Here is a 27,682-nt window from a genome sequence, read left to right as displayed (position 1 = left end):
GAAGTTACCTAACTCATGTTCTCATCAGTGGACTGTTTTGAAATGTTTATGCAAAAATATTTATCTGAAACAATAAAGACAAAAAACAGCAATGTAACTGTAGGAGCTGAGCTCTCTGGGGATATGGGGTAGCAGCTTTCCTTATTGGACAGGGGATGTCGAATATAGCAATTAATGAGTTTTTGCTTCACACATGCCCTCACAAACAATGATTTGATGATCTGGCACATGCCATTTCATCAACAGCTATCATCAGCATGTGTTGATAGATTCATGAGGAGAAAACATGAATGTTACAGTCATTCCTCCCATAGGTGTAGCTTTTCTCAACTATTTTGCTAATTAAATAAAGAGAAATTCAGAGTTTAGGAACAACAGACCTAAATCATTCATTGAGTTTGTAAGGGGACTGTTGCCCCTTACTAACATTCAGTGGGGGTGTTTTGGTTGGCTAGCTCCCAGCACTAAAAGGGGAGGGGTCGATGGGAAATCAGGACCCTGAGACTGACAGCCCCCAGGAACAACGGCGAGAGGCCAATGCTCCAGGTCAGTCTGATTGACAGGGCAGGCAGGCTAATCAGCATGACAGGAGGCCAGGGGTGGGTCCCGTCTTCCGTGTGAACTGGAATTGCCTGGGTCAGACTGAGTGGGGCCGAGCTAAGGAGAAAGCAGGGGCCCAAGCTGAGTTGGAGAGCAGAACCGTGCCAGATCCAGAGGGGCCAGAGACGCAGCCACAGAGCCAGAGACAGCCCAGGGACAGCAGATCCTAGGCTGGGAGCAGAGACGCAGCCACAGAGCCAGAGACGCAGCCCAGGGACAGCAGATCCTGTGCTGGGAGCAGAGCTGCAGCCACAGAGCCAGGTGTGGTGAGCAAGTGGGGCCAGCCAAGGGGGGACCTTGGGCAAAGGGCCCAGCACAGAAAGACACCCCTAGCCAAGGGTCCTTGCAGGCCAGACCGGGAGGGGGACCGTAACCTGACGGGGGGCTGACGCTGGGAAGAAGGGTCCCACCACTCAAAGCCCGGAGGTGTGTGGCCACCACCATTGCAAGTGTCCAACCCGCAGCATCCCTGCAGCACAGCCAGGGCCTGAGAAGGAAATCTGGGACCTACAAGGAACAGACTGCGAAGTGCCCTGATGTCCAGAGACACTGTTTGTGATGTTCCCTGCCACAGAGCGGGGTGATGTGTTTTCCTTTAACCTTTCCCCATTCTTCCTTATTCTTTTCTTTAGATTAATTGTTAATTAAACAACTTGTATTTGCTTTAAATTGTATGAAATAATCAGTGGGTCAGGGAGGTGCCCAGTGCAGAGAGAGTACGCCGGAGTGGGGACACCCTAGCCCCTGTCCTAGGTGACCACAGCAGGGTTGGGGGTTGAGCCCCCCCAGGAATCCTGGGATCAGCCTTGTTGGGGTTACGAGGATTCTGCCAGACAGGAGAGTGGAAGGGGAGCCCTCAAGGGCAGGGAAGCCTCTGGGTAAAGGGAGTGGGAGCGAGGACTCAGATTCTTTTGCTAGTCTTCCATTGGCAGATAAGTATGCAAGCTTCTCCTCACACTGCCCAAAATGTACCTGCCTTTACCTTGACCCAGAGGGACATTTTCAGCGGGGTGAGAGTCCAATTTGATCTCAGTTCCCATCCCATTCATAACTGCTTTGCTGAGGCAATCTAACAAAGGCAACTAGAGCAAGTTGCAGGTCTGGGTGTTGGGATAGTGTCCATTCCTATGAGGTACTGAGCACCCTCAACTTCCGCTGAAATTGGTAGGAACTAAGATTGCTCAGCACCTTGCATGAGCAGAATGGGCATGTTTGGTTGAAACTAACAATTATTTTTTCCAACACAGCAACTATACACTGAATCCAGGCTATATTCATGCTTGTGACCCAGAATGAAGATTTAATACATTCAAATTAAAGGCCACATTCACAGATCATCTAAGCACACGAAGGATTTGATCTCAAAGTTAACCATGACGGTGGTTTTACTAGATCATGATTAATCTGGAGAAGCAATGCAGTATTGACAGCAACAAATTTATTGAATTAACATTACAGTATTTCAGTTGCAGAAGTAATTCAATATAAAATCTTGTTTCTGCAAGTTATGAAAATTTTGTGATGGATATATAAACACACATACAAGGATTTTTGTGTGCAGAGTTTGGAAAATGTACTGTGTGGTACCTTGGAGCTTATTTCTTACAATAATGATAAGGTGTTAGGATTTTAATGAATTTCTCTGAGACCATGTATTGTATTACCAAGAACAGCAGATAGTGCAAAAAGTAGTTTTACAACAGCAACAAAATTCAAATACCTCTTACAATCAGGTCTGCAGTAGCCGATAGCTTGTCCACAGTTGTTTGCACCATGCAGACGTATTTCCCAGCATGCTTCAGCTGGATGCTTCTGATCATCAAATCACCAGCTGAATCCTGCTGATAAAGTAGGGAAAAGTGGTTACAATTACTTTTTAATGAGCTCTAAACATCATTACCACACGAAGGACACTGTGACTAATGGATTTATTTTACACCGGCTGATGAAAACATTAGTAATGGAAGCTGTGTGGCCTATTATAAATATGTGAACCTGCCTTGAAGATAAGAGCAGTAGCATTTCTAAAATTATAGTTTCTACAACGGATGGGGGAGTCGGGTTTGGGTCAGTTAGACAGTTTACCATTCAAATGACGTGACAAAACTTATGTGAGGCAGGTTCTCTATGATTCCTTATTTATCTCTCCAGCCATCCAATGTATAGACTTAATTGGTATTCAGATATCTATGTTCTGCCTACAGTCATTTCATAGGTGAAAACCAGCCTAAATTATGAGGCATCTGCAATAGTTTGACAGCCTTGTCTTACAGCCAGCATTTTGATTGCCCACAATTCATATATTAAAGATCATGAGAACAGTACTCTCTAAGGAAATCTTGCTTCACCTAGAGTGGAACAACACTAATGCATGTCTGATTAGCAGTTGAATAGAACTAATTATGTTTATATATGTATATGTATCTCAGTATTTCTATACTCTTCACCAGACACAATGCTTTCAGTACATTAGAAATCTCAGTGTAAGATTGTGATTACGGCATCTTCAGTGAAGAATAGTAATAAAGTTTGCAATTTTAGTTTTGTAGCCCTATCAAGTGTAATCACTAGAAACAGCTGTCTCTGTTGCTGTGTACCCTACAGTGCAGATCTTTGAGTGATATGTTGCATCTTCAAATTAATTTTATTCGCCCCCACCCTCAAAATGATAACAACAAGGCTCATAAATTGCATTTGCTTTTCCCTGCAGCACTAAATTTCACACCTGAGAAATGTAAATGGAGACCATCACTCTGTTTAAAGTCTAGAAAAGGCTCTAACTTTGTGAAAAGTCCATGCAAGCCACACATGGAAACCTTTTTCTCTCCCTCTACTACTTCTAGTGAATACATATTTGATTTCTTCCATCTTTTCTGCTAGCTACATTGAATGCAAGCAGACAACGGAAAAAAATGAAATGAAATATTTTTTTCTGTTGCAACTAGGTTAGAGATTAAACCCTCAACAGACCTGCACAAAATGGAGTGGGTACAACTAGATGAAATCGGAAATGTGAAAAATAGCATAGAATTTCCAAACGAAAGCAAACTTTCCATCCAGGCTATGAGTATAACCTATGTGACAGCTAATGCTTTTGTTTGAAACAATGTTTTTTTAATCACACATCATATTTCATCTTTTCTACCACAGTTGGGTATATAAGCATGTAATATGATAAGATACATGGACTTTGTCTATGTATGAAATACTGCACTGTACCTTCACCCGACCCAGTTTTCAAACTTTTTATTCAAATGAAACAGAAGTGAACCTAAACCTTATATTTTCAGTGAACTGCAAGGGATTTTGGTCCTGGGCCCAAGTGACCTCAAAAGAAGTCACACACAACAACTCAACCTGTGGTTTACCCCTTTGAAAATTTAAGGGGTGAAAACTTTTCATCTGTGTTATCAATTTTTTTCAATCAGAAGAATAACATCCAAAAGTTTGGTTGGTTGTGGGGAGCAGGACCAGCTCTAGGCACCAGCAAACCAAGCACGTGATTGGGGCGGCACAATTCCAGGGGCGGCATTTTTTTTTTTGCTTCGGCAGTTGCGCTCTTGGAGGATTTGGTTTTTTTTTGCTTGGGGCGGCCAAAAACCTAGAGCTGGCTCTGGTGGGGAGAGACTCATGGATCTGTTATTCCTATTTTAAACCTTCTTTATAATGACTTAATCCAGAACTGTCCCTTGGGTATGGCAAATCGGGGTGATTGCTCCAGGCCCCATGCTTTGGGGGACCCCACGGGCCGGTGCGATTGGCCATTGCGGTCAGTCCCGGAAGTGATGGGTCAGTCCCGAAAGTGATAAATTCGTCACTTCCGCCCCGGGCCCCGCACCTCCCTAGGGACGGCCCTGACTTAATCATATACATTTTATAGCATCCAATGTGTAAGACTCCCAGAGATGGTTGGTATTACAAAAAAGTGTGAAAATTAAAAACAATTACAGGTGAAAACACATTAAACCAGCAAGTGTACTATTCATATTTCAAACTACTGACAATAGTGCCTTAGATTGCCTCAAATGACTGTTAAGATCTTAGATGTTAAGGTGCATTGGATGACTCAGGGGCTCTTTTCACCTCTAGGTCAACAGTTTGATCCTGACTACTGTTGGTAGTGACTGAAAGTTATTACCTCAGGATGGCTGTTCATGAGTCCATGTGTAATGAGATCTCATTCTTATAGGGTGTGGTTTCACATTACTAAATCCCCTTTCAAATGAGATATCTATGTCAATAATCTCAGTAGAGAGGCCAAGTACTGATGTGATTAATGAAATAGACTCTATGCCTGATCCGCTCCCTTGTTTTCTTTTCAAAGGCATCTCTAAGAATTTGTACTGAAGTAGTATGGCATTTTTCTTTCCTACAGGCCCCATGAGGAAACCTGCTTGTGAACACTGCAGGAACACCAAAAGCACCATGAGATTGTCATCTTCATACAGAGGACCTTGATTGCAAAGGTATATTTAAGGCTTTAGACTTTGAGAAATGACTTCAACTTAGTGGCTTTGACAATTGGTATATTCACTGCCGCTGGGATCTTCAAAAGGGCCCATCCCTAAACAGCACTCAACTTCCATTTAATTTCAGTGAGATTTGGATGCATTAACTCCTTTAGGTTCCTTTGAAAATACCAACCTACATCTATTAAGTCAAACCTCAAACATACTGTCACAGACAAAGTACCATGCAGAAAGACTGGCTGCCTCATGGTGCTCTTCCTGCTGCCATGCAGTGGATCCTTGAAGAGAAAAGACAATATGACCCATAAATACTATAAAAATGGCCAAATCTTGATCCCATTCAACTAAATGCAAAAATTCCTATTGATTTCAATGGGACCAGGAATGGGCCCAACGTCTTTTGTTTTAAAAACAAAAGAAAACTATAAGATTAAGGCCTGGAGGTCTTTTCAGTGAGTTTAATGGCCACAAGGGTACTAGATTCACAGCCATGGAGACCTCTATTGACAGACAGAAGAGGTTTGGCACAGGTAGCAGTCGGGCAAACTTCCCCACACTGTCACATCAATTTACCACGCCTCATTCAGCAGATGGGAGAGGGTGGTTCATGCCTTATGCCCATTTAGCTCGTAGACTCTCCATGGAAGCTGCTAACAATAGTGTTAATTAGTGCCGATTTCGGTAGTTGTTTTCTGATGGGCTCCAAACAACTCTAGAAGAAAGTGGATACGTTTCACACAGGCCCGCTAGGCAGTGATCAGACAAAGTAATAACTTTGGGAGCTGCTGTATTTGAACTAGTGTCCTAGAGGTGAAAGGTGTGGGGTCACTAGTTAAGTGAATTTGAAATGAAATAATGTATCTCACAAGGCAGAGAGGATTTTTATGGATGCTTTCCTAATCCCATAGTCTATTCTGTAATGAGCAACTTTACATTTTGAATGTGATCAAAATGGTTACAACTCTTGTCAAACCTGCTCTTTTACTCCATACCATATTTTCATGGGCACAATCTTTCTAACCTACGAGTAGCATATTCTTTGGTCATTGAAAATATTTGCATTATCTGGTGCCACAGTTTAGAATTCAGATAAACAAAAAAGTATTAAGTGGCGTTAATACCAGCCAGCCATATCACACAGACAGAAAAATCAGATGGTAAAACATTGAAAGAAAACCTGATCCCAGAGGCAACACTGTCCATAATACTATGCAGATTATGCAGTTTGTGGGAGGAGGGGATACTTATTTTGAAGATGTAAACTGGCACAAGAGTGAGTACACATTGATTTATGAGGGCATAGAAACATGCTGACAATGACAAAGACTAATCAAACAGGTTACAGAGCTCCAGAAAAGCGGTGTTCCCCAAATTCCTTCGATTTTTTATGTGAATACAGAGTTTTACAATTACATTCAATTTATATTTTGCTGCTTCAGCAAGGAGGAGAACATTAAGGAATTTATTCACCTTGGGGCAGATTAAGAAATCTGTTATACGCAAAGGGAATTGCCAATGTATTGTAGGTATCTTTAGTATTAGTGGGATGTATTGGCATAAAATATGTTCCCCAAGAATCCACAGAAAAATAGACCATGAGAAATCTCAGTCATATTGGGCTATATGAATTACCACAAAACTAGGATACTGTACCTATTTAATGCGTTGCTTAGTAGTCAGTAAACACAAGATAAAGTTCTCACTCTTAGCAGGGATATAATTTATCTTTCCCTTTAAGTCTGGTTCTGTGTAGACTGTCCTTTTCTCAGTTATCTGTGGTCATTACTGTGTCTCAGCATAACATGTGAATGGCTTTTGGGGGTTGTTAATATTAATACTTACCCCTCCAACTCTTTCAAAGTGATCCCCGTCTTTCTCAAAGTCTATCAGGTGTCCATTAAATGACCAAGTAAACATAATATCTAGCGAGTGATCATGAGATACCTGGCAAGGCAGGACAATACTTTCTCCAACAGTGACATCCGTGCTGGAAGGTGGCACCACAACCCGTGTTGGATCTGTAAATAACAAACAGAGAACACACAAGAGAAGAATGAATCCCTTCTCCTTTAGAAATACATAGATTTCAAGAACTGATTACAACACTAGGCAGCTTGTTGCAACCTCTTTACTGGTGGGTGAACTTTTAAAAGGTTAAGAGGTTCAATTAGGACAAGAACTTAAGAGTTAGGAGGATGCTTAAAGGAACAATTGAACTATTTAGTTTGTAAAACTGGGCGAGGAATTTTGTAAGAACAGGCCCTTGAGTTCTCTGTTTTCAGCTGAGTTGAAAATACCACCTGCAAAACTTTCAGGATGTCTGCTTCCAGCCGCAGCCTGGAAGGGTAGGGAGAGGTGTATAAAAATAAAAAGGTAAAGACCAGATGTGGAGAGGGGGCGGGGAGAAGGGAAATCAAATTTGAAAGGTTTGGTTCAAATGTAGGGAAGGGGCCAAAGATCAGAGAATCTTTCATCAGAACCTGTCTATCCTCCTGTTGTCAGTTTATCACCTTCTATTTATGTGGGAATACATGCTGCAAGGTTTATCAGCCAATGTATTGGTTCACTAGTAGGGTTACCATATTTCAACAATCAAAAAAGAGGACACGGGGTGCCGCCCTAGCCCTGCCCCCTCCCACTTCCCGCCCCCCCCTCAGAATCCCCCTACCCCCTACCTGTCCCCTGACTGCCCTCTCCTGAGACCCCCCCCCACTCTAACTGCCCCCAGAATCCCACCCCTTATCTAAGTCTCCCTGCTCCCTGTCCCCTGACTGCCCCAACTGCTCTCTACACCCCCTTCTCCCGACAGCCCCCCCCCCGAACCCTCGGCCAATGTAACCCCCCCGTTCCCTGTCCCTTACCTGCCCCAACCGCTCTCTACACCCCCTTCTCTGGACAGCCCCCCCCAGAACCCCTGACCAATCTAACCCCCCGTTTCCTGTCCCTTGCCTGCCCCAACTGCTCTCTACACCCCCTTCTCCTGACAGCCCCCCCCAGAACCCCCGACCAATCTAACCCCCAACCGTTCCCTGTCCCTTGCCTGCCCCAACTGCTCTCTACACCCCCTTCTCCTGACAGCCCCCCCCAGAACCCCCGACCAATCTAACCCCCAACCGTTCCCGATCCCTTGCCTGCCCCCCCGCACCAGGCCGAGGGAGAGCTGCGAGCTGCACATGCAGACAAACACTGTGGTGCGGCTCTGCGGGGGAGGAGGGAGCGGGGGAGGGGGAGGGACTCTGGCTGCTAGAGGCCCCAGTGGCTGCGAGCGGCTTTCAATCAGGCCCAGCCGTCCAATCAGCCGCGCTGCACTCTGCATTAGGGGAAGGGGGAAATCCCGGACATTTCTACTTTATTAGAAATCCCCCCCGGATGGCCATTTAAAGCTAAAAAAGCCAGACATGTCCGGGGAAACCCGGACGGATGGTAACCCTATTCACTAGTGTTATCAGAAAAAGGGTTGTGAGTATTCTGCAAACTGAGCATTACCTCGATACCATTCCTTCATGGACTAACGTGCACTTATTGTCTGAATCATAGAGTGTGCTAAAGTAGCAGCAATCAAAGTGAAGCAAGAACATACTAAAATTAAACTAAAGCTAGTCAGAACCTCCCTTATCTGTGGCTCTTATCGCAAACTGTGTGTTTCCTTGGTACATCTGTTTACCATCGTCCCAATTCTGATGCTCTTAAGTCCATTTGGGTGAAATTATGTTTTGAAGAGGGCCCACACGAGGCCTAGGCACCACATTCCTCTTAAATGGGAGATTTTAAGTGATGCATAAGCCTTATGCTGGCTCCCTGCACAAGGATGAATTTTACCATTATTAAAATTTCAAAGCTTATATTGTAGCTCTCGACAGATATTTTCTCTCAGCCACCCCTCTTCTCCCACACCTGCCCCTTGATTTACATGCCTTTGAAGCCAAAATGATGATTTCATTTTTAAAATAGCAGTGACCCTTCCTCCCAAACAGCTCTTTATGAAGATTTTCTCATTCTGTCTTGAGATATCAGATGTTTCAATACTTAGACAGCAGGATCCTAGTGACATTCTCAGAGATACAACAAAGCAAATATTCCACCATATGTCTTACTGACGAAGACTAAGTTCACTAATGTAATGATATTAAGGAGTATTTCTCATCATGGCATAGACGCAAACGTTATGCATAAACACTGCTGAATATTTTACAACTTGTTCAAAGACAAGGCCAGGGGACAAGGGCCTAAATGTACAAAAGGAGTTATGCACCTGTCTGTTTTAGTTATCTAAGTCCCAGTTTCGGGGACCACTGGGATGCCCAAAACTTCCACTGAAACCCTGTAGGCGCCTAAACTCACTTGGCACCTATGTTTTTGCAGTAAACGTTCCCAAGTTGTTTTTGCTTCTCTCTCTGAACATGCACACTGCTGCCTTACTGTGGGCGTCTGGATGCTCATCTCCTGCTTAGGCCCCAAAGTGATTCACAAGCCAGGGAAGATAGGCATCTGACAACCTAACTCACCTGAGGAGTCCAATCTGGTAGTGTTTGAGAGCAATGTAGCTTGGCAGATTGCTGGGATACCGGGGTTGGCTTCCCGCAGTAGGATGATAAAATTATTGTTTAGGCATCTCCTACATGATGTATCTAATCCAAAGGTAAATGTTTAAAATCTGGGCATTTAGAGCTTGATTCAAACCCCACTGAAGTCAAGAGAAAGAGTCCCACTGACTTTGTTAGGGTTTGGATCATGCTTTCAAATGGACTTTAGAATGAAGTTGGACCGTTGTTGGTTCACTAACTACATAAATACAAGGAATAGAAGACTTGGGTAATACGGATTTCCACAATGTGCAGCAGGAAAACTAGCAGAACAGGTAAGGAAATACAATATGGTACCTCCCAACACAGGTATAGTATTACCATAAGTTGGCCTACAACATCTGTACTGACTATTGTGTTTCATTATAAATGTTATATGTTAGCTAGAGCTTCAGAGTCTAAAAGATTGAGTACATTGGTTTCCACCTCCAACCCCTGGAATGGATTAAGACACACTTGATTCAAGTGTGGTTCTTACCCACGAAAGCTTATGCTCCCAGTACTTCTGTTAGTCTCAAAGGTGCCACAGGACCCTCTGTTGCTTTTTACAGATTCAGACTAACACGGCTACCCCTCTGATACTTGATTCAAGCTACTCTTTACAGCAGTCCAGCATGTTACCCTAGGGTTTGTACCAGTGAGGGTTTCATTGGTGTTGCTACGCTCATGCAAAATTCCCTGTGGGTCTGATCTTGTAAAGTAAAGTTAATGGAAATTGAGGGCACTTAGCATTTCCCATCCCCCATCCCCCGAATAATTTCAAAGAATAATAATAAAAACCCACCTATCAAAAGCTCTAGATGTCCTAACACATCTTAATGCTACAATAAAATCCTAGCAGGATTACAATAATCATTTAGACAGGAACTGTCCTGTCCCTCAGCCCTCTCCAAAAACCCTATAAAATGTTTAAGAACATGAGTGTTTCCTACAAGTTTATGAGCAAAGTTGGGCAAATGTTTTTACACTAATTGTTTTACTGAGTTTAAAAAATGTTGATTTGGTGACAACAAAATATTTCTTGAATTCGTGTTGATTTAGCTGAAATTTTTTATTTTGGAAAAAAGTCAATAAAATTTCCCAAAAATGTTGAAATGGCCAGTTTTGACATTTTCAAGATAAAATGTTTAGATTTTTCAGTTCCATTTTTTTTCAAAATTTCCAGTAATTTTATTTTAAAAAAATCAAAAAGGTTTAAAATCAAATAATCAAAATCAAAATCAAATGTTTGTTTTGTCAAAACAAAATATTTCAGTGGACCTGAATGATTTTTTTTTACTTTTTGGAATTGCTAACAAACTGAAAAATCCCTCCTCTCACACCTCCCACCCCGCTTTTGTCCTGATCACCTTCAGCTTCTACTAGAGTCCTATAATTTATCTTGCAGGATTGTGCCCTAAACAAATATTAGTGGCTAGTTTTGCTGAGTCTAGTCTGTACTTCCCTGTGACATCCTGCAAAAATGCAAGAGGTCATCACTACAAAAGGAAAGGGAAGGGCACGGACTGGTTGCCGAACACACACACACACACACACACACACACACACACACACACACACACACACACACACGCTTTCAGAGATGCTAAGCATAATCCCAGTGGAAATCGATAGGAGCTACAGGTGCCCTTGCCTGAGGTTCCTAATCCCTTAGTGTCGAGAAGCACAGTGATGTTATATTTTAACATACTGTTTTGCACTGAACGGCTGATACAGCCTGATGACAAATGACACCTGAGTGGAATACAGGCAAGACTTTGACCCTAGTCATATTTAGCATGAATGTGAGCCCTCTGTGATGCAATTTACAAATCACTCTGGGCAGAATGCTTACCAATCTGTTTTCAAGGACTGGAAAAGTAAGAAAAAGTTCTATTTAATAGTTCTAGTTGCAGCAGCAAATGGAAAGTGTTATGCACAAGCCAGTTGAGGACAGTCAAGTGGACAGACCTTGGCAATATGAGGCCAAATGGTAATCAAAGTTATTTGATTTGCATTATTAAAATCCATAGTTTGAAGCATCTATTTAATCAAAGAGAGTGCTTCAATGACACCAAACTTGTTCTGATTCGCCTTCATATTTCAAAGTTAGCTACAACAAGGATTTTTATGAAAAATTTGCCAGGAAATAACTATTTATTTATTCATTCTCTATGCTCTTAGTTACTATGCAAGAAAGACGAATGAACTATTTACCATATACTACAGCAGAGCTGGGTTTTTTTTGTTCTTCCACCATGATGTTCTCCTAAATACAGATTATTTTCCTCAGCTATCTTTGTTAAGTAACCTTTACCCAGAGGAAGACTTCCAAGGGCAGCTAATTGTTTTTAAAAAATGGTCAAACTGAAAGGTTTTTTTAATTTGCGATTCAAGTGAACATTTGCTTTTGGAAGCCCTCTTGTGCACTTTGGTATGGCTTTAAAAATAAGAGCAATCAAAATTGTTTAACGTGAGTTCTGAGAAAGTTCAGCTAGCGTTACTGCACGGATACAATTGGAAATACAGCCGCATATTAAATTGAAAAAGGTAATGTTCAGTTTCTCTAGAGGTTTTTATTTTCTTCAAACACCAAATGGGTAAAAAAAAAAAATCCACTTTCCAGTTTTGAAAAGGAACTAATGACAGATTAAGAAAAAAGAGCAATTGAGTGAAATAGCATGTTTTGTATGCATATATGTAAGTATATATTGTAGATTAATATATATAGGGCCAAATGCAGCCCTGGTGTACATTGAAAGAGTTCAATTCCCATTGCCAAGGGACGGATTTCAACCATAATTAATACAAAGGCTTTCCTAGCTAAGTATTGAGAGGACAGGCAGTAAATGACGAGATTTACAGTTTGATCTGACTCACTGCTACAAACACTGTCGGTGAGTAGTTAACACTCTTGCCTGTAGGTGTCACTGAAAGCTCAGTAGAATAAGAAAGCTGCCCTCAAGTCAGCAATTTTCAGGACCACAGGTTTAGTGCTTATCATGTAAAGGAAACTTCGTTTTCTTATTTTACATACAATTTTTCTTTGCATGCCAACAATCTCTGACAGATCATGTACTGGCTGAGTTTCCAGTGTGTTTTGAAAGCTTAGGTGATTTGAGAAGAGAATATGCTTACAGGGCCAGATCCTCAGCTACTGTAAATCAGCATTATTCCATTGATTTCAGTGCCACTATGCCAATTGACACCAGCTAAGGATTTGGCCCATAATACATATGAAAGGACGTCTGAGAGAATTCAAGCTTTCCTGACCTATCTTTTGATCTGCATTGTTTCTTTTACTGTTGATTGCAGGCTACCAAAATCTGCTGTATTTCTGATTAGTTTAGTTTAGTCTGCTTATGTTGCACTATATTTTTAGCAAGAGTAGTCCTGTTAACCTTCAAAGTGAGAAGATGTGGGTAGCATTTGTCATCAGTGGGCCTGCTGTAACTGTTGCTTTTGTCACTTGTATTTCACCAGAAGAAAATCTTCTCTGGCTGTTTGCACTGTTTGGTTTTCATGTCTCATTTTGGGAAGTTGCAACACATTTTATAGTTACAAACTGCCTAGCTGTATGTATCACCGATACTGTCTGAGGGGAACAAATTATCCAATTTGAAAAGAAACCAGCTTGCCCTGATTTTTTTTTATTGATTCTGTGTCCATTAGGAGGGATTGTTTGTTTAGAATAAACAGCTCCGCATTGCCATATTTGCTTGTTGTAGATCACGCAGTGCTGTGTTGTGTCATGTTGATCTAGAGTACATGACACAGTGGGACACAATCTGCTGTGGCACAAAATAAGCAACATAAATAAATCAGAGGCAGACAGTCAGAGACAGATGCATTTTTTTTAAAGTCGGTGCCCGATGTGAGAGTGTCAGCTTCTGAACGAAACGAGTGAGCAACAACAGAGTAATGAACGACACCACAGTGGATAACAGTTTATCCCTAGTGACCAAAAAGATGTCAAATGAATTGGTGATTTCTACCTAGAGCTAGGCTGGTTTGCTGGTCCATTGCATTGCACCACACAGGGTCCCATTTCAAGTGTGTTCACTTCCAACCTGGCAATGTGGTGTGCTCAGACTGTGAAGGGATGGGAATGCTATAATGTTAATAACTGCAGTGCCTTTCATTCAAGGACATCAAAGTGCTTAGCAAACAAAGGATGAAACCTCTTAAGTCCTGAATGAGGTGGGAGGATAGAGTATTTTAAATCCCAAAAGGCTGAATACTGTTTACAACATACAACTTGAGACGAACAAAAGGAGTTGTGATTCAGTGGGAGCTGAGCATCTCAAATGATTGGTCCCAAAGAGACGTAAAGCTAATGTTTTCATATGTGGGTCTCTAAAGTTAGGGATCAAAATACGTATTTAGTCATCTAAACAAGTGACCTGATTTTCAAAGGTACTGGGCTGAAAAAGGCAAGCCTTGTGATATAGACACTGGACTGGGACCCATGAGATGGGGGTTCAGTTCCTGGCTTTGTTACAAACTCTCTGCAACACCTTGGACAAATCAGTTTCTCTGTGCCTCGATTCCACATCTGTAAAATGGGGATAATAGCACTTTCCCTTTTCCCACCCTTGTCTATTTAGATTATAAACTCTTCAGAGCAGGGACTCTCTCTCTCTCTCCTCTGTATGTGGGGTGCATTGTACAAATGTCCCCCATCTTGATTGGAGTCCCTATGCACTACTATATTACAAATAAAAATCATCATAACAATGGGCACCTACCATTTCCATTGATTTAGCACCTCTGAGCACCAGAGAGCTTATTTAGGTGCCTAAATACATATGTAAGTGCTTAGCTTCAAGTCCCTATGTTTACATTTTTTGCCAAAATGACTCTCTCAAGGTTCTACCAGTCACTGGAAATGCTCAACAGAAAAACAACCCAGGTGCCTTGCCCCCCCTTCCTATATTGTAATCACTAGATCAGGGGTTCTCAAACTTCATTGTACTGCGACCCCCTTTGAATCACAAAAATTACTACACGACCCCAGGAGCGGGGACTGAAGCCTGAGCCCACCCGTGCCCCACTGCACTGGGTAGGCAGGGGGCAAAAGCAAAGCCCAGGCCCCACTGTCCCGGGCGGGGGTGGGCGGGGGGCAAAACCGAAGCCCAACAGCTTAACCCCAAGGAAGGGGGCCTATAACCTGAGCCCCGCCACCCAGGACTGAAGCCCTCGGGCTTGGGCTTCAGCCCTAAATGGTGGGGCTCAGGCTTTGGCTTCAGCAAGTCTAATTCAGCCTTGGTAACCCCATTAAAACAGGATCACTACTCACTTTGGGGTCCTGACCCACAGTTTGAGAACTGCTGCACTAGATCTCATGCTCTCATCATAAAGCCCCATTGGACTGATGTAAAGAATGGCACAGACAGGGTTCATAAGGCACCTGGTCTCTCTTTGCTCTCCACTATTATTAAACATCTCCAGAAGATTAGCATTATGCTTCTCACTGTATAAGCATAAGAAGACCCAGACCCAGATCCCCAAAGAGCTTCATAGAGTCAGAGTTTAAGACCAGAAAGGACCATGAGATCATCTAGCCTGACTTTCTGCATATCACATGCCATCAACACCACCCAGTGTCCACACACTAAACCCACCATCTAAACTTACATCGAAGTATTATAGCCTTCAGGAGACTAGACTATTATCACAGAACGTAGGGCCAGAAAGGATCTTGACAGGTCATCAAGTCCAGCCTCCTGCACTGAGGCAGGACCAAGTATCCCTGACAGGTGTTTGTCTAAGCTGTTCTTTAAAACCTGCAGTGTTGGGGATTCCACAGCTTTCCCTGGAAGCCTATTGCTGTGCTTAATTACCCTTATAGTTAGACAGTTTGTATTTTTGCCTCTGAACACTCTTCAGTTTATACATGTTTCTTAGAGTGGACTGGACACAGTACTCCAGCTGAGACCTCACCAGTGCCGAACAGAGTGGGCCAGTTACCTCCCATGTTTTACGTACATGAGGAATATGGAGATATATCTATCTCATAGAACTGGAAGGGACCTTGAAAGGTCATAGAGTCCAGCCCTCTGCCTTCACTAGCAGGACCAAGTACTGATTTTGCCCCAGATCCCTAGGTGGCCCCCTCAAGGATTGAACTCACAACCCTGGGTTTAGCAGGCCAATGCTCAAACCACTGAGCTATCCCTCCCCCCTTAAGAATTGAAGCTAGCTCATGGAGAGAGAACAAACCTGGTCTGGCTCTTTACCTGGAAGAAAAAAAGTGAGTCTTTGCTCAGGTAACTCATGGAATTTTCTTCAAGCTCCTGGGTACCATTTGGTACCCATATATTAGCAATCGATTCGGAGGCGATGCCTGAGTTAGAGATCCTGAGTAGCTCTGGCACAGAATGGCCAAAGTGGCTGCTGGAGAAAGCAATGAAGAGGATTTCATTCTGAGTTGGAAAAGAGGGTGCCGTATAGGCCAAGGCCATTTCAGCATACAAGGTTCTGACTTCCTGTACCACGTATTGTCATTGGAGCATGCCAGGGTGTCTGTTAGATGTTTAATGAAAGCCAATGTCGATGACAAGGTAATTTCAGGTTCAAGCATGAATGCTCAAGTGCAGGAGTTTATGTTCAATTACCAGATGCTTCAAACAAGCAGTAAGACAAAGGAAAGCAATGCCAAGCACAAAGGGTCAAGTCCAACACTATTGAAAATGCACAGAATGTTGCCTTTGCTGTTGATGTACAGTGATCAGATAAGACACAACAGGGTAAAAGGTTCAGTAAAGTTTTAGCATCCTTTGTGTGGGTCTGGGAATTTATGCAGTAGCTATATATTTGAGGCCAGCCATTCTATGGCCTCAGGTATTTAACAATGTTAGGAACACCTCCCCCTCCCTCCCATCCCCCGTGGAAGAATAATAGACCACAGTTTTTACTAAATTCCACTCAAATGCATTAAGTTATCACTTTTGATTGTGCATTCATGGTTGATTCTGGAGAAATGTACTTTGATTAACAATACTGAAAGATTAGTTCAATAAATTACATTGAGTCATTTTTGCGTCTGATTTCATAGGCCTCAGTTGACCCTGATGTGCATACCCATAGCAAAAGCAGATATAGGGCTATATTTTTTCTATTGCCCCCATTCCGCATCCATTCTTGTAGATACAAACAATTGTGCCTGCAGTTGTGGACCTGAAATGATTTTCAAGTGCAAATACAAGCGCCACCCATTTAACTACCTGATTTTCTGATGCAAACATCAGAGTTAACTTTCAAAGTTCATTTTTTGCTTAGGCACTCATACAACTTTACAAGGATTTAGATTTAAATTCAATTTTTAAAGATAAATTATAACCCCAGAATTTTGGAGATGATTTTTGAAATATTTTTGTTTGATTAATTTATTTTTGCCGTAAGTAGCTGTTCAAAGATCTCCATTACTTAGTTTCAACTGGCAAGGACCAGTGATTACATGAATATAGCAGAAACTGCTCCCAGGCATTTCATTTTGGCCTTGGATGTGTCCGACTTTGGAAATCCATTATGAAGGGAGATAATGGGCAGCATACCAAAGCAGTATGCCCTAGATTTTGCCCTGCATTGTAGAGCATTATGTTGGTTTCACGTAAGACTGAGTCTTATCTTCCTTTGTGTAAGCTGCAGAATTTTAAAGTGTTCCTAGCACGTGTATCTCACCTGAGTGAGCAGATGTTCTCACCTTCAAATTTAGGTCATTCTGGTACTGTTGTTGAAATTTTGCTTGCTGACTTTTGGCTTCAACATCAGGGGTTAAGAAGCTAGGTTGTCTTGTAAGGGTAACAAAATACCAGTAAGATAAGAGATGATCTCACCATTTTCCAGGAATATTTTAATGGCATAATATTGGTACTAAACCACACTTGGTGCCTGAATGTAAGTTTAACAGGAAACCTAACATGGAGGGTGTGTGTGTGTGTGTGTGTGTGTGTGTGTGTGTGTGTGTGATTTCAAAACATATTTTCAAGGTTTGTTCTAAGCAAAAAAGAAGTCCGAATTTTTCAAAAAAGGACAACAGGATTACAAAGATGTAACAGCTTGGGTACACCTCCACCTGAGTTCTGGGCTGTAGAATAAAGCAGGAAAAGAGAGAAAATGAAAATATTTAGTCAGTGGTGATCTATTTTATGAGTGATGTTTATGGCCATTCTTGGTTTGTGACTAAATTATTGCATTATGTAAATAATTCAGTGGCCTTTTCCCTTGCCATGTTAGGGCTGACTTTAATTCTCTGGGAAAGGGTTATTTGGGTGTCTGCCAGTGTTTTGATATAAATTAGCTAGGATATAAATTAAATAACCTCTTCTTCTGTTTCTATAGATGATAATGTGATGGAACCAGAAGTACTTGCAGTTGTAGTTTGGTCAAGAAGCAGGAGGCTGGTGACAAAAGGGCATATTGACAAACAAGGAGAGAGATTAAGCAGATGGGGGGGGGGGGACCACATGAAGTGGTTGGAAAAGCCCCCAGAAGCAGACCGATAACAGTCAGCACTGTGACAGCAAAGAGAGAGTAAAAAGACACACTGATTTGTTTTTTTAAACATGCATAAATAAGTGACATTTTTGCCTGTGCAGACAGTGAAGATTGAATGCCACACTGTCGTTTTTGAGCAGGCAGAAATAATGCTTGGGTTATCATGCAAATATGCTCAACAACACTCTTGGTGTCGTCATAAAATTTGTCAAACTTTTAAAGAAAATAACGACTGCCTTAAGAGTGGCAATGTGAGCTAGCAGATACAGATTAAACTGAAGTGTTAAAAACCTAAGGCATCCATGTAACGCAGGCAGAATATCTACCTATCCAGGTAAATGGAACCAGGGTAATGACCCAATGAAAACACAATGAAAGTGTAAATTCCAATGACTGAACCAAATTCACCCACTTACAATGATGAGGTGACATGTAAACTTATGATGCCATTTATGTTACCTCTGAATTTGGCTCTAAAAATCTATAATCATCATCCAGTCCCCTAGCATATGCCTGCATCCCACAAAGACATAACAAAATGCAAATTCTCAACAGCGAGGATAATTAACCATTGGAACAGTTTAGCAAGGGATGTGGTATGTGCTCCATTATTTGGAGTCTTTAAATCAAGACTGGATCACTTTCTACAATAGAATGTTCTAGCTCAACCAAGAATTATTGGTCATAATGCAGGTCTCTTAATGGGTGACATTTTATAGCCTGTGTTATGTATGAGTCAGACTAGATGGTCATAATGGTCTCTTCTAGCCCGACAATCTATGAAAGACCTTGCAGGACAAGACAGTGACTAGAGATAATACAAATCAACAGTAGCATTTAAATCACTCTGCTTTCGATATGTGATCAAAGACTGGAAATCACCCACAGGAATACACTAAATATTCAGACAAGCTACATTCCCCCCCCCCCCCTTGCTTTTTTTTTATTTGCTAATGCAACATTTCTACAAGAACTGCAAATTGACTTAAAGTCAAAAGCATCTGAAGCTTGGTGACTATCAAACTTCTGGGACCTCTTAACACTCTAGACATCATCAGACACTGTGAAAAATGCTGAAGACAGGATAATGTGACCCTGAACTGAGAAGATTAATAACCGGTGAATAGCTAAACTAACATGTGATAGTTTGCTATGCTAATTTCTACAGCTATCCTAATGGATCGTTTGAGTAGTTTATGGGGCATGGCCAAAATTCATTTGAGTAAGGAACGGGGAAAGGTCAGAGCAAAGGTGAATGGTTAAACAAAATCTTCTGTTTTACAATATCACAGCATCCACCTGCATTGCTTTCACTTATATGCTGTCAATCTTACAGGAAGGCAACAGCACAGAATGTTCCACATATAATAAATAAGACTCAGGATTGCTCTTTTCATATACCAGTATATGTTTCCATGTTTTTTGTACAATGAACCATTGTACGTGTGTACTCTCAAGCAAAGGAACTGCTTTGTAAGGCATGATCCATATAAGAAAATGTATAGCATTTGACTGTTATTGATTATTTTCTGCAGTAGTATGATATTGCCAGATATAGAGTAAAATGTCTCATGACACGTCAATGGACTTAATCTCCTAAGTGCCTGAGTCACTTTTCAAAATAGGACTTAGGTGCTTTTGAAAAGTTAACCCATAGTGTTACTATATACTCCTGCCATACTTTTCTGTAATAAGGGATGTCAGTGATTTATAGCTCTGTATATAATTGGGAGTGAGGCTTGGAGGGGGAGAAAAGCGGTCTTTTCTGAAGGAGCAAAGGTCCTGATTCACCAATTCATCCCCGATTCAGCAATTAAGCACATGCTTAAATGCTTTCCTGAGTGGGTGTCCGTATGATTTCAACCCTGGCAACTTAACATGTTTAGTCTTTGCTACATTAGAACCACATTTCATAAAGGGAGAGCTTATATACTTTTTAGATATATGTTACAGTGTCTCCTGAGCCATTTTCTGTTAGGAAGCATCCATTTCATTTTAACATGGGCAATTTTTCTTTTAAAGTAAAATGTGAGCAAAATACTGTTCCATTGCTTTTCCTACTAAGCTGTCCATCTGTTCACTTTTAAGAGTGGCAGTTTCCTTCTTAGCTCCATTCATACCTGAACGGCAGTTTTGGTACAACTTATGAACACATTTCTTAAAATGACATTGAAAAAAGGCTTCCCATAGATTGAAAACTGTCTAAACATGATGTAAGAGTCTCCCTCCCAGGAATTAACACCTCCCATCTCCCAGAAAAGGACCAGGCAGTCAATCAGCAAACAAGCATTCCTGCATACTGAAATACACACTCTTTGTGTGGCTGAATAGTAAATGAAGGTTAATTTAAATCTGAAAACAAATTAAGAATGGAATTGCATCAAAGGATACCGGGGAGGGATGCACCATTATAGCACCATGAAGACAAAATAATTGAAAATATATCTGGTCCAGAGAGAGAGAGCACAAAGGGTGTTTCTTAAGTAAGAACAGGGAACAATACTTCATTTTAACCACCATTTTATCCTGTGCAATGCTATCTTATTAAATCAAGCTCTCTCCATACAAATGTGACAAAGAGAATCCTATCTAATGGGGTCTGGAAATGACAATCAAATCTGTCACTCAGAGAAATTTTTACTTGCTCTTTTATAGCAGTCAGCATTGGTGCCTGATTACAATAGGAAAACAAAGCATACATTTTGCTATACATGTATCGTTTTGTATTTAGCACTAAAATAAAAGGCCCTTCACTTCAGAAGTACCTTATATGAAATTGGTATATTTGACAAATGATTGTACCATTTGTGACAGACTTTATAGATAATCCAGTGAATTCAAGGTGTCACCTTTTGTGGGCTATTGATTAATACTAGCTGATATCCATCTTTGCAAGTATGGAATAATCTACTGTCATTACAAAAATGATGGCCATCTTACAAGGAAGGTTAATCAGATACAGGAGCAATCATATCTGGTCTTTGATAAATTACAAGTCACTCAAGGATCAATCATCAGTTCCCCTTGCAACAAGCCATTGTTACTGCACAAATGTGATGACATGCAGTGTGTTCTACTATCACATGCACAGCATCCAAAAGAATTTTGCCACTTTGAACAATGTAGCCTGCTGAGATTGTTGATTTGTGGTGTTTTAAAATATCTTTGGAATGATAATGATTGTAAATATAGAGAAGGGCTGGCTTAAATTTTCGAGGGGTTACAAGCGAGCAATAAAAAATAACTAATATGCATGCACTCAGACACATCAGCTATAAGGTGATTGATATAGTTTGTGCATTTGTATGGAGCTGTATGTATTCTTACATTTCTCTACATGCCCATCATGCCACCATATTTATCTCTGCTCTGCCATCTCCATACCCAGGATGTAGGCCAAGACGTTATTCTAAAGCTCAGGATTTAGTGAACATGCAACAGTAAGATCAAAATAAACCTTTTTTAAAGTCTAATATCTCTGGGATCACCAAAGCTAAAGAATACCATTAGACATCAATGGAAAACCAGGATTTCCAATGAACGTGGTATAGCATTAGTTTCTAATCCCTAGTATCATGGATGTCATACCATAAATTGGTCATTGGTCCCAAGGGTTAGGCAAAAATCTAGGCCTTCCAGGACATTTACTATACAGAATATGGTACTCTCAGCCACTTATGGACTCTATCCTTTTGTCTGATGACCACTCCCCAGAAAGCTGAAGTTGCTGGAATCAAAGTTGGTGATTATTACTTATTATTTGTATTGTGGTAGCCACAGAAGGCCCCAGTCATAGACTGGAGCCCCACCGTGCTTGACACTGTAAAACAGAACAGACATCCACGGCCTCATGGAGTTTACAGTCTACATATACCAGTATATGGACACATGCATATGTGCATGTGTGTGTTTGGGAGTGGGTGCGGAGCATTATCCTGGTATATAGCTGCCCATATCCTGGTGCCATTATTTTGATTGTACATGTCTTAGGGGGTGACAATATCCTATTTCAGGGGATCATACTCAACGGATAAGTATTTTGTCACTCAGATGTTATAGTAAAACATATAACCGCCATACACCTGCCTTTTAGATCTCAATTCATGTTGCAAATAAAGCCACAGGAAAACATCTCTTTTTTCTTCCATTTGGCTAAGAGTCAAGTTCTAATGTTTATTTCACAAAGGTTCATGTTTTGCCCCAGAATAACACAGTTACTGGCCATAACATTTCATTTGAACTGTACTGCGTTACTGAAGGACACCTCTTGCACATTTTAAAAAAATAAAACATTCCTGATTTCATGCCAATTTGTTGCAAGTTTTACAAACTTCTTCAAGATGTGAAAGACAAAATTCTATCTATCATCCTCTGTTGAGCAGAAGCGGATATCAGGGCCTTGCAGTTTGGTTCCCTGGTAGAGGAGAAATCAATGATGTGGAGTCTAGGTATAGTCTTAGTGCAACTTTTTTATTTTACACTAGATACATCAGTCCTTGAACAGCCATGGGCACAAACAGCACACAAGCAATCCACTTTCTGGCATCTCACTCTGAACACCAATGCTTGGTTCCCAAGGGGCAACTCTGCCATAAGAATTCGACCCTAATTAGCAAGATTAAGGCCGAAAGCAGTTCCATCTTATTGCTTGCCATAAGTCCCACAAGAAAAAACTACATAACAAAACTAACAATAATACAATCATTTTTTCCAAGACTGAACAGTGCTTGCACACTGAGAAAAAGAACATCCAGGACTATGTAACAGTGCCACCTGCTGACATAACATATCTAAATACAGCTACATATTGTCTTTCATTTACAGGGGTGATTAGTAATTCTTAATGACTCACCTTTTTGGGTGCCCCACTGGAAGTACCAATGAGGGACCTGATTTTCAAAGGGTGTCTTATCAGCCCTTTCTAAAATCCAGACTCCTAGGCAGTGTCACAATCTAGGCATCCAAGATCACCAGACACTTTTGAAAGTCTTGACCATAGTATGTGCATCAAAGGAATATGCTGAAAATGTTCAGCAGAAATTCAGTGTTGTAAATGTCTGAGGATAAAATTAGCAAATATGGCCCTCAATTCAGCAACTTGGGACACCAGGGGATGAAGAAAAACTTTCCAAAACTAAAGAACAGTAAGTGTTTTCATACTAGTTAACCAATTTTCACTTATTTTCTCTATCTGTGACTCGCTCAGTGATGCAGAGAACTGAATACCATGAAGTATTAATTTTTTTAAACAGAACTATCACTGGGGCGGACTCCCAGTCTTTATTCTATTTAGCAAGTTGAACAAAACTCACAGCCGTACATTTAAAGTAAAAACACAGGCAGATTTTCAGCTGGTGTAAATTGACTTAGCTTCTTCGACTTCAAGAGAGCTACACTGCTCTAGCTGAGAATCAGGCCTTTTATCTCTGAGTTGATGCACAATTTCCCTCTCCTTCTCCCCACCCCATCTTTGTGTCTGAAAAACCCTGTTCCCACCTTAAAATGCTTTTGGACAGGAAATGGACTATCAGACAGGAAGTGGACTATCAGAGTTGATTTTACTGGAAACCAAATTCTCTCTATTATTGTATATTGGAATCTGTGAAGGAACACAAAAGACAGTGTAAAAGAAGAACAAAGCAAAGAGGTTCACACTGGGACCTACAGTTATTTCTCCTCCGGAAAAATGACCACCTCAGTTTTCAGCAATGAATGGCAACAGCCTGTTGTTATTACAATGGTTTCTCTGCAGGTTGGGTTGTTGAGTCAATCCCACAGATGACTTCAACCAAAGTATTCCTCTAAACAGCATCTGCTGCCACTATTTTATAATGAGAAGAAAATTAGTAGAAGTGTTAGCAAATAGCTCCCTGAAAGAAATGATTCTATAACACAAATGTCAAGTCTAAGACCCTTAAGCCTTTTAGAAACCACACTAAAAACCACACTGTGCTTTTGCAATACAATAAAGAAACAAACTAGACTGCAGGCTATATTAACTTACTGTTATATATGCAGAGGTGTAGGTCATAACACAACCTGTGGCTGTTACAGCTCACTTTGTTTGGTTCCAACCCAACGTATTTTGGACTTGCACAAAAAGATATGGAGTGTGGGATCAGGCCTTCCATGTAAAGTTAAATTCTGCCTGTATATGGACCAAGTGGGGAATGGCAAGTAGGCCCTGGGACATGACCGCATAATAGAGGGAAATACCATCATATAAGTGTAGATAATTCTTATTTTAAAATACATCTTTATCCTATATCCTGTTGATCCTTTGCCCTATTACTGCATCCAACACAGAAGACAAAACACATCTTTCTAAAAGGACCAAATGCCAAGAATTGAAAGAAGCCCAACCAAACAAAACCCTTCAAAACAAACCTCTTTTTAAAAAATTCCATGCTCAGAAGAGACTAATTTGTTTTCTGGTGAAGATGATAACCTCTTCTCAATTTACTTGGGAATCCTGCAAGTACTGATTAATGTTTCCTTGTCCCATTGACAGATCTTGAGACAGCAAACTTTTATTTCGATAGCTGAGCTTTTCTTCTATTACTGATAACCTGAGGTGGCTGAAAATCTCCAGTTCCCACTCCTGACTAATAGTACAATATGAAGCATTCTTAGAAAGCATTCCTAAGAATTTTTTTTTTTCACAGATTTTTACTCCAAATCAATCACAGGTTTCCTTATGTAGATCACTTCATAATGAGACTCAAGAGCTAACTTATAAAGATATACAAAGAGAGACAAACTATAGTATACCAACGTGTAAACTAATTTTCATATTTCAAACTTTAGTTTCAAGAATTTTTTAAATGGTTAAATAAAAGAGTGGGTTTAGTGTTCATAAAAGTGAGAAACTAAAAGCGCTAGATTTGGCTGAAACTACTTATTATTTGCATTGGGTATATAGAATAATAAAGGACCTGAGCTCAGCTGTTCTAGGCACTGTATATATATATATACACCCCTACCCCGAAATAATGCAACCCGATATAACATGAATTCGGATATAACGCGGTAAAGCAGCGCTCCAGGGGGGCGGGGCTGCGCACTCCGGCGGATAAAAGCAAGTTCGATATAAAGCGGTTTCACCTATAACGCGGTAAGATTTTTTGGCTCCCGAGGACAGCGTTATATGGGGGTAGAGGTGTATAAAGAAAAGATGGTACCTGCTCCAAGACATACTGGGGCATTCATCCCAACTTCAATGCAGTTAAACCATGGATGAATTTGGCCAGTGCTGGTAGCTACCATAGTAGCTATCCGACCTAGCTCTGCTGATGCCCTTTAATCATTATCTCCAACACTACTCTTTGCCATTCACATTCATGGTTCTCTTGAGCGGAGAAGATCAGTCATCTTGAAATATATCAGACAGTTTGGTTATCTGGACAACTTATGTCTAGCCTTCAATCATTAAGATAACTTTCTATTGTAACCTAAGTCAGGATATTAATTCAGGCCTCCAATGTTGAGATGTGAGTGAATCACTATAGCACATCTTTCTCTATTTTTTTTACTAGTAAATACAATAATAATAATAATAATAATAATAATAATAATACCCAGCTCTTACATAATGCTTTTCATTAGCTCAGTAATTTAGATGTTAGAAAGAGACTTCCTGCTACTCTGATTTCAGAGTCATTGTTTTCAAATTTTACTGTGTACAATTTTCAGCACTGAAAAATTCTTGCCACTGCTGTCCATTTCACACTCCCTCCCCCCACATTGCTCCCTTTGGCTTATCACCAGGCACTGAGACACTCAGTCACATTTTCAATGTGTGTAATATCCAGGTTTCGGTCTCCATGCTCCTTCAATAACATGAATGGAGGGGAGTCAGATTGCTCCCCACACATTGACAGCCACTGACTCGACGACAAGCTTTCCCTTTCCTCCAAGACAGGGTTGCATATTCAGGGAGGGATTGTGCTGTTCTCTGCGGTGCCCTTTCCCGTTAGAATATCAGGGAAATAACAGCAGAAGATAACAGCGACCCTGTCTGCAATTTCTCCCTCCTACGGAAGTCATGCTGCCAAGGCAAAGGAGATATGAGGCAATCCTGCAGAGTCCCTGCCCTCTCTCCCCCACCCTGCCCAGATCTGTGGGATTTCTGTAGAGGTGATGCATTTGGAGGTCCATTCCCTGCCTGCTCTGGAAAGGGACAAACCCCACCCCTCAGAGTGGATGAGTAGAAAGACCTGCTAAGAGTTGAAACTCACTTAGTTTGACTAGCCCCTATGATGTGGGTTTTTTCTGCACTGGGGTGTTCTGGGACAGTAGGAATTTTAAGCCATGGCCGCACAGCTGTCACATTTAACTTTATAAGAATCAAAACAGTCAAAGGAACAAACAATTCACTGAGCCAGATCTTCAGCAGGTGTAAATTGATCCATTAAGTCCATGAAGCTACTCAAATTTGCACTACTAAGAATCTAGCCTACTGCATCCAATTAGAAATGGATTCTTCTTTTTATTCTTATGTTGCAGACATTGGCGTTAGCCGTACAAATTGTTAACTGTCAGAGCTTAGTGATGCAGGAAAGGTTAGTCAGCTCATCACTCCTGTTCTAACCCTGCAGCTACCTCCAACCGACTTAATCTGTCAAACGCATCTGTGGCCTTCTTCCCACGATGTCGCTGCCTGACTTACTGGATTCGAAGATTCTCTCATATGCTACAAGTTACAAACATTCTCATTTCCCTAAGTCAGAGTCCAGCAAAAGTTGAGCTACTTTCTATTACTGATAGCTGAGGAAAGTGGGTCGGATGATAAACCAAATGTATCCGCTTTACTGTAAACACACTCACCAGGCTGATAATCTTCAGTTAACCAGCCTTGCTGCTCTTTACATGTCTTCCCTCGCTATGAAATTAAAACAGCTTCCATCTGGCCATGTGCAAAGTAACTTATTCTTGATATTTTGCACTCGTACACATACACGCTCAGATGTAGACGTAAGTAGGCATCAGATATATATCAGAAAACAACTACGTGTGCTTTTAGAATGCTTTTGTTTTAATAACATTGAACTTTCATTTGTATTCAGAAAACTGCAAAATATTGTAACCTTTCTGAAATGGATCATGTTAAACTAAATTGGAACAAGTTGATGAAAAAGTGTTAATTAACCTGCTTTCATCTCATTGAGCATTTGTGTTTAACCTACAGGTCATCTCCTTTTTGAACTGCTGTATGGATTTGATCTTCAACGACAGGCAAATCGACTGAATCATCTATTGACAGTGAAATTAAGTGAGACCTCTTGAACCTCTTCCTTTCTCTGTGAGGGTAAGTAAATTCCTAAAACGGAAGGCATGAACCTTTTCATGAATTATTCTAAGGTTTTTTTTTTTATGGTAGGAGAGGTTGTAATAATTCTTAGTCTTAACATGTGAGCTTGTGTAAATTTGTTAGCTATGCCTTGTGGGCGTAAGCTGAAAATACAGGGTGACAAATGGAAAAACCTCTCCTTTTCTACAGGGAATGTAGACATACAGCTGACCTCTTTTAAAAAGTCATTTTCCCATAAGTTT

The 27,682-nt window shown here is 41.0% G+C and overlaps 1 protein-coding gene and 1 long non-coding RNA gene across 25 annotated transcripts in view; one reads left to right on the top strand and one right to left on the bottom strand.

The window, feature by feature from the left end:
* CNTN4 (contactin 4) overlaps positions 1–27,682 on the bottom strand; it is a 657,650-nt gene that overhangs the window by 30,333 nt on the left and 599,635 nt on the right. For 11 of the 24 annotated variants that reach the window (XM_042849913.2, XM_008168071.4, XM_065550810.1 and 8 more), the window contains 2 exons: positions 6,912–7,087; positions 2,321–2,441 (listed from right to left, as the gene is read on the bottom strand). In XM_042849913.2, the coding sequence (XP_042705847.1) occupies positions 2,321–2,441; positions 6,912–7,087 (297 nt within the window). The remainder of the gene's footprint in view (positions 1–2,320; positions 2,442–6,911; positions 7,088–27,682) is intronic. The other 13 variants (XM_065550819.1, XM_042849914.2, XM_065550820.1 and 10 more) reach the window with 3 other exon arrangements.
* On the top strand, positions 725–27,437 carry LOC135972538 (uncharacterized). Its single transcript, XR_010589025.1, has 3 exons — positions 725–861; positions 4,976–5,066; positions 27,318–27,437. It is a non-coding gene; the product is annotated as an uncharacterized LOC135972538 (long non-coding RNA).

The sequence above is a fragment of the Chrysemys picta genome, chromosome 7 (genome assembly GCF_011386835.1).
Source record: "Chrysemys picta bellii isolate R12L10 chromosome 7, ASM1138683v2, whole genome shotgun sequence".
Lineage (NCBI taxonomy): Eukaryota > Metazoa > Chordata > Testudines > Emydidae > Chrysemys > Chrysemys picta.
The sequence above is the reverse complement of the archived record's forward strand: the minus strand, read 5'-3'. Positions and strand labels throughout refer to the sequence as shown.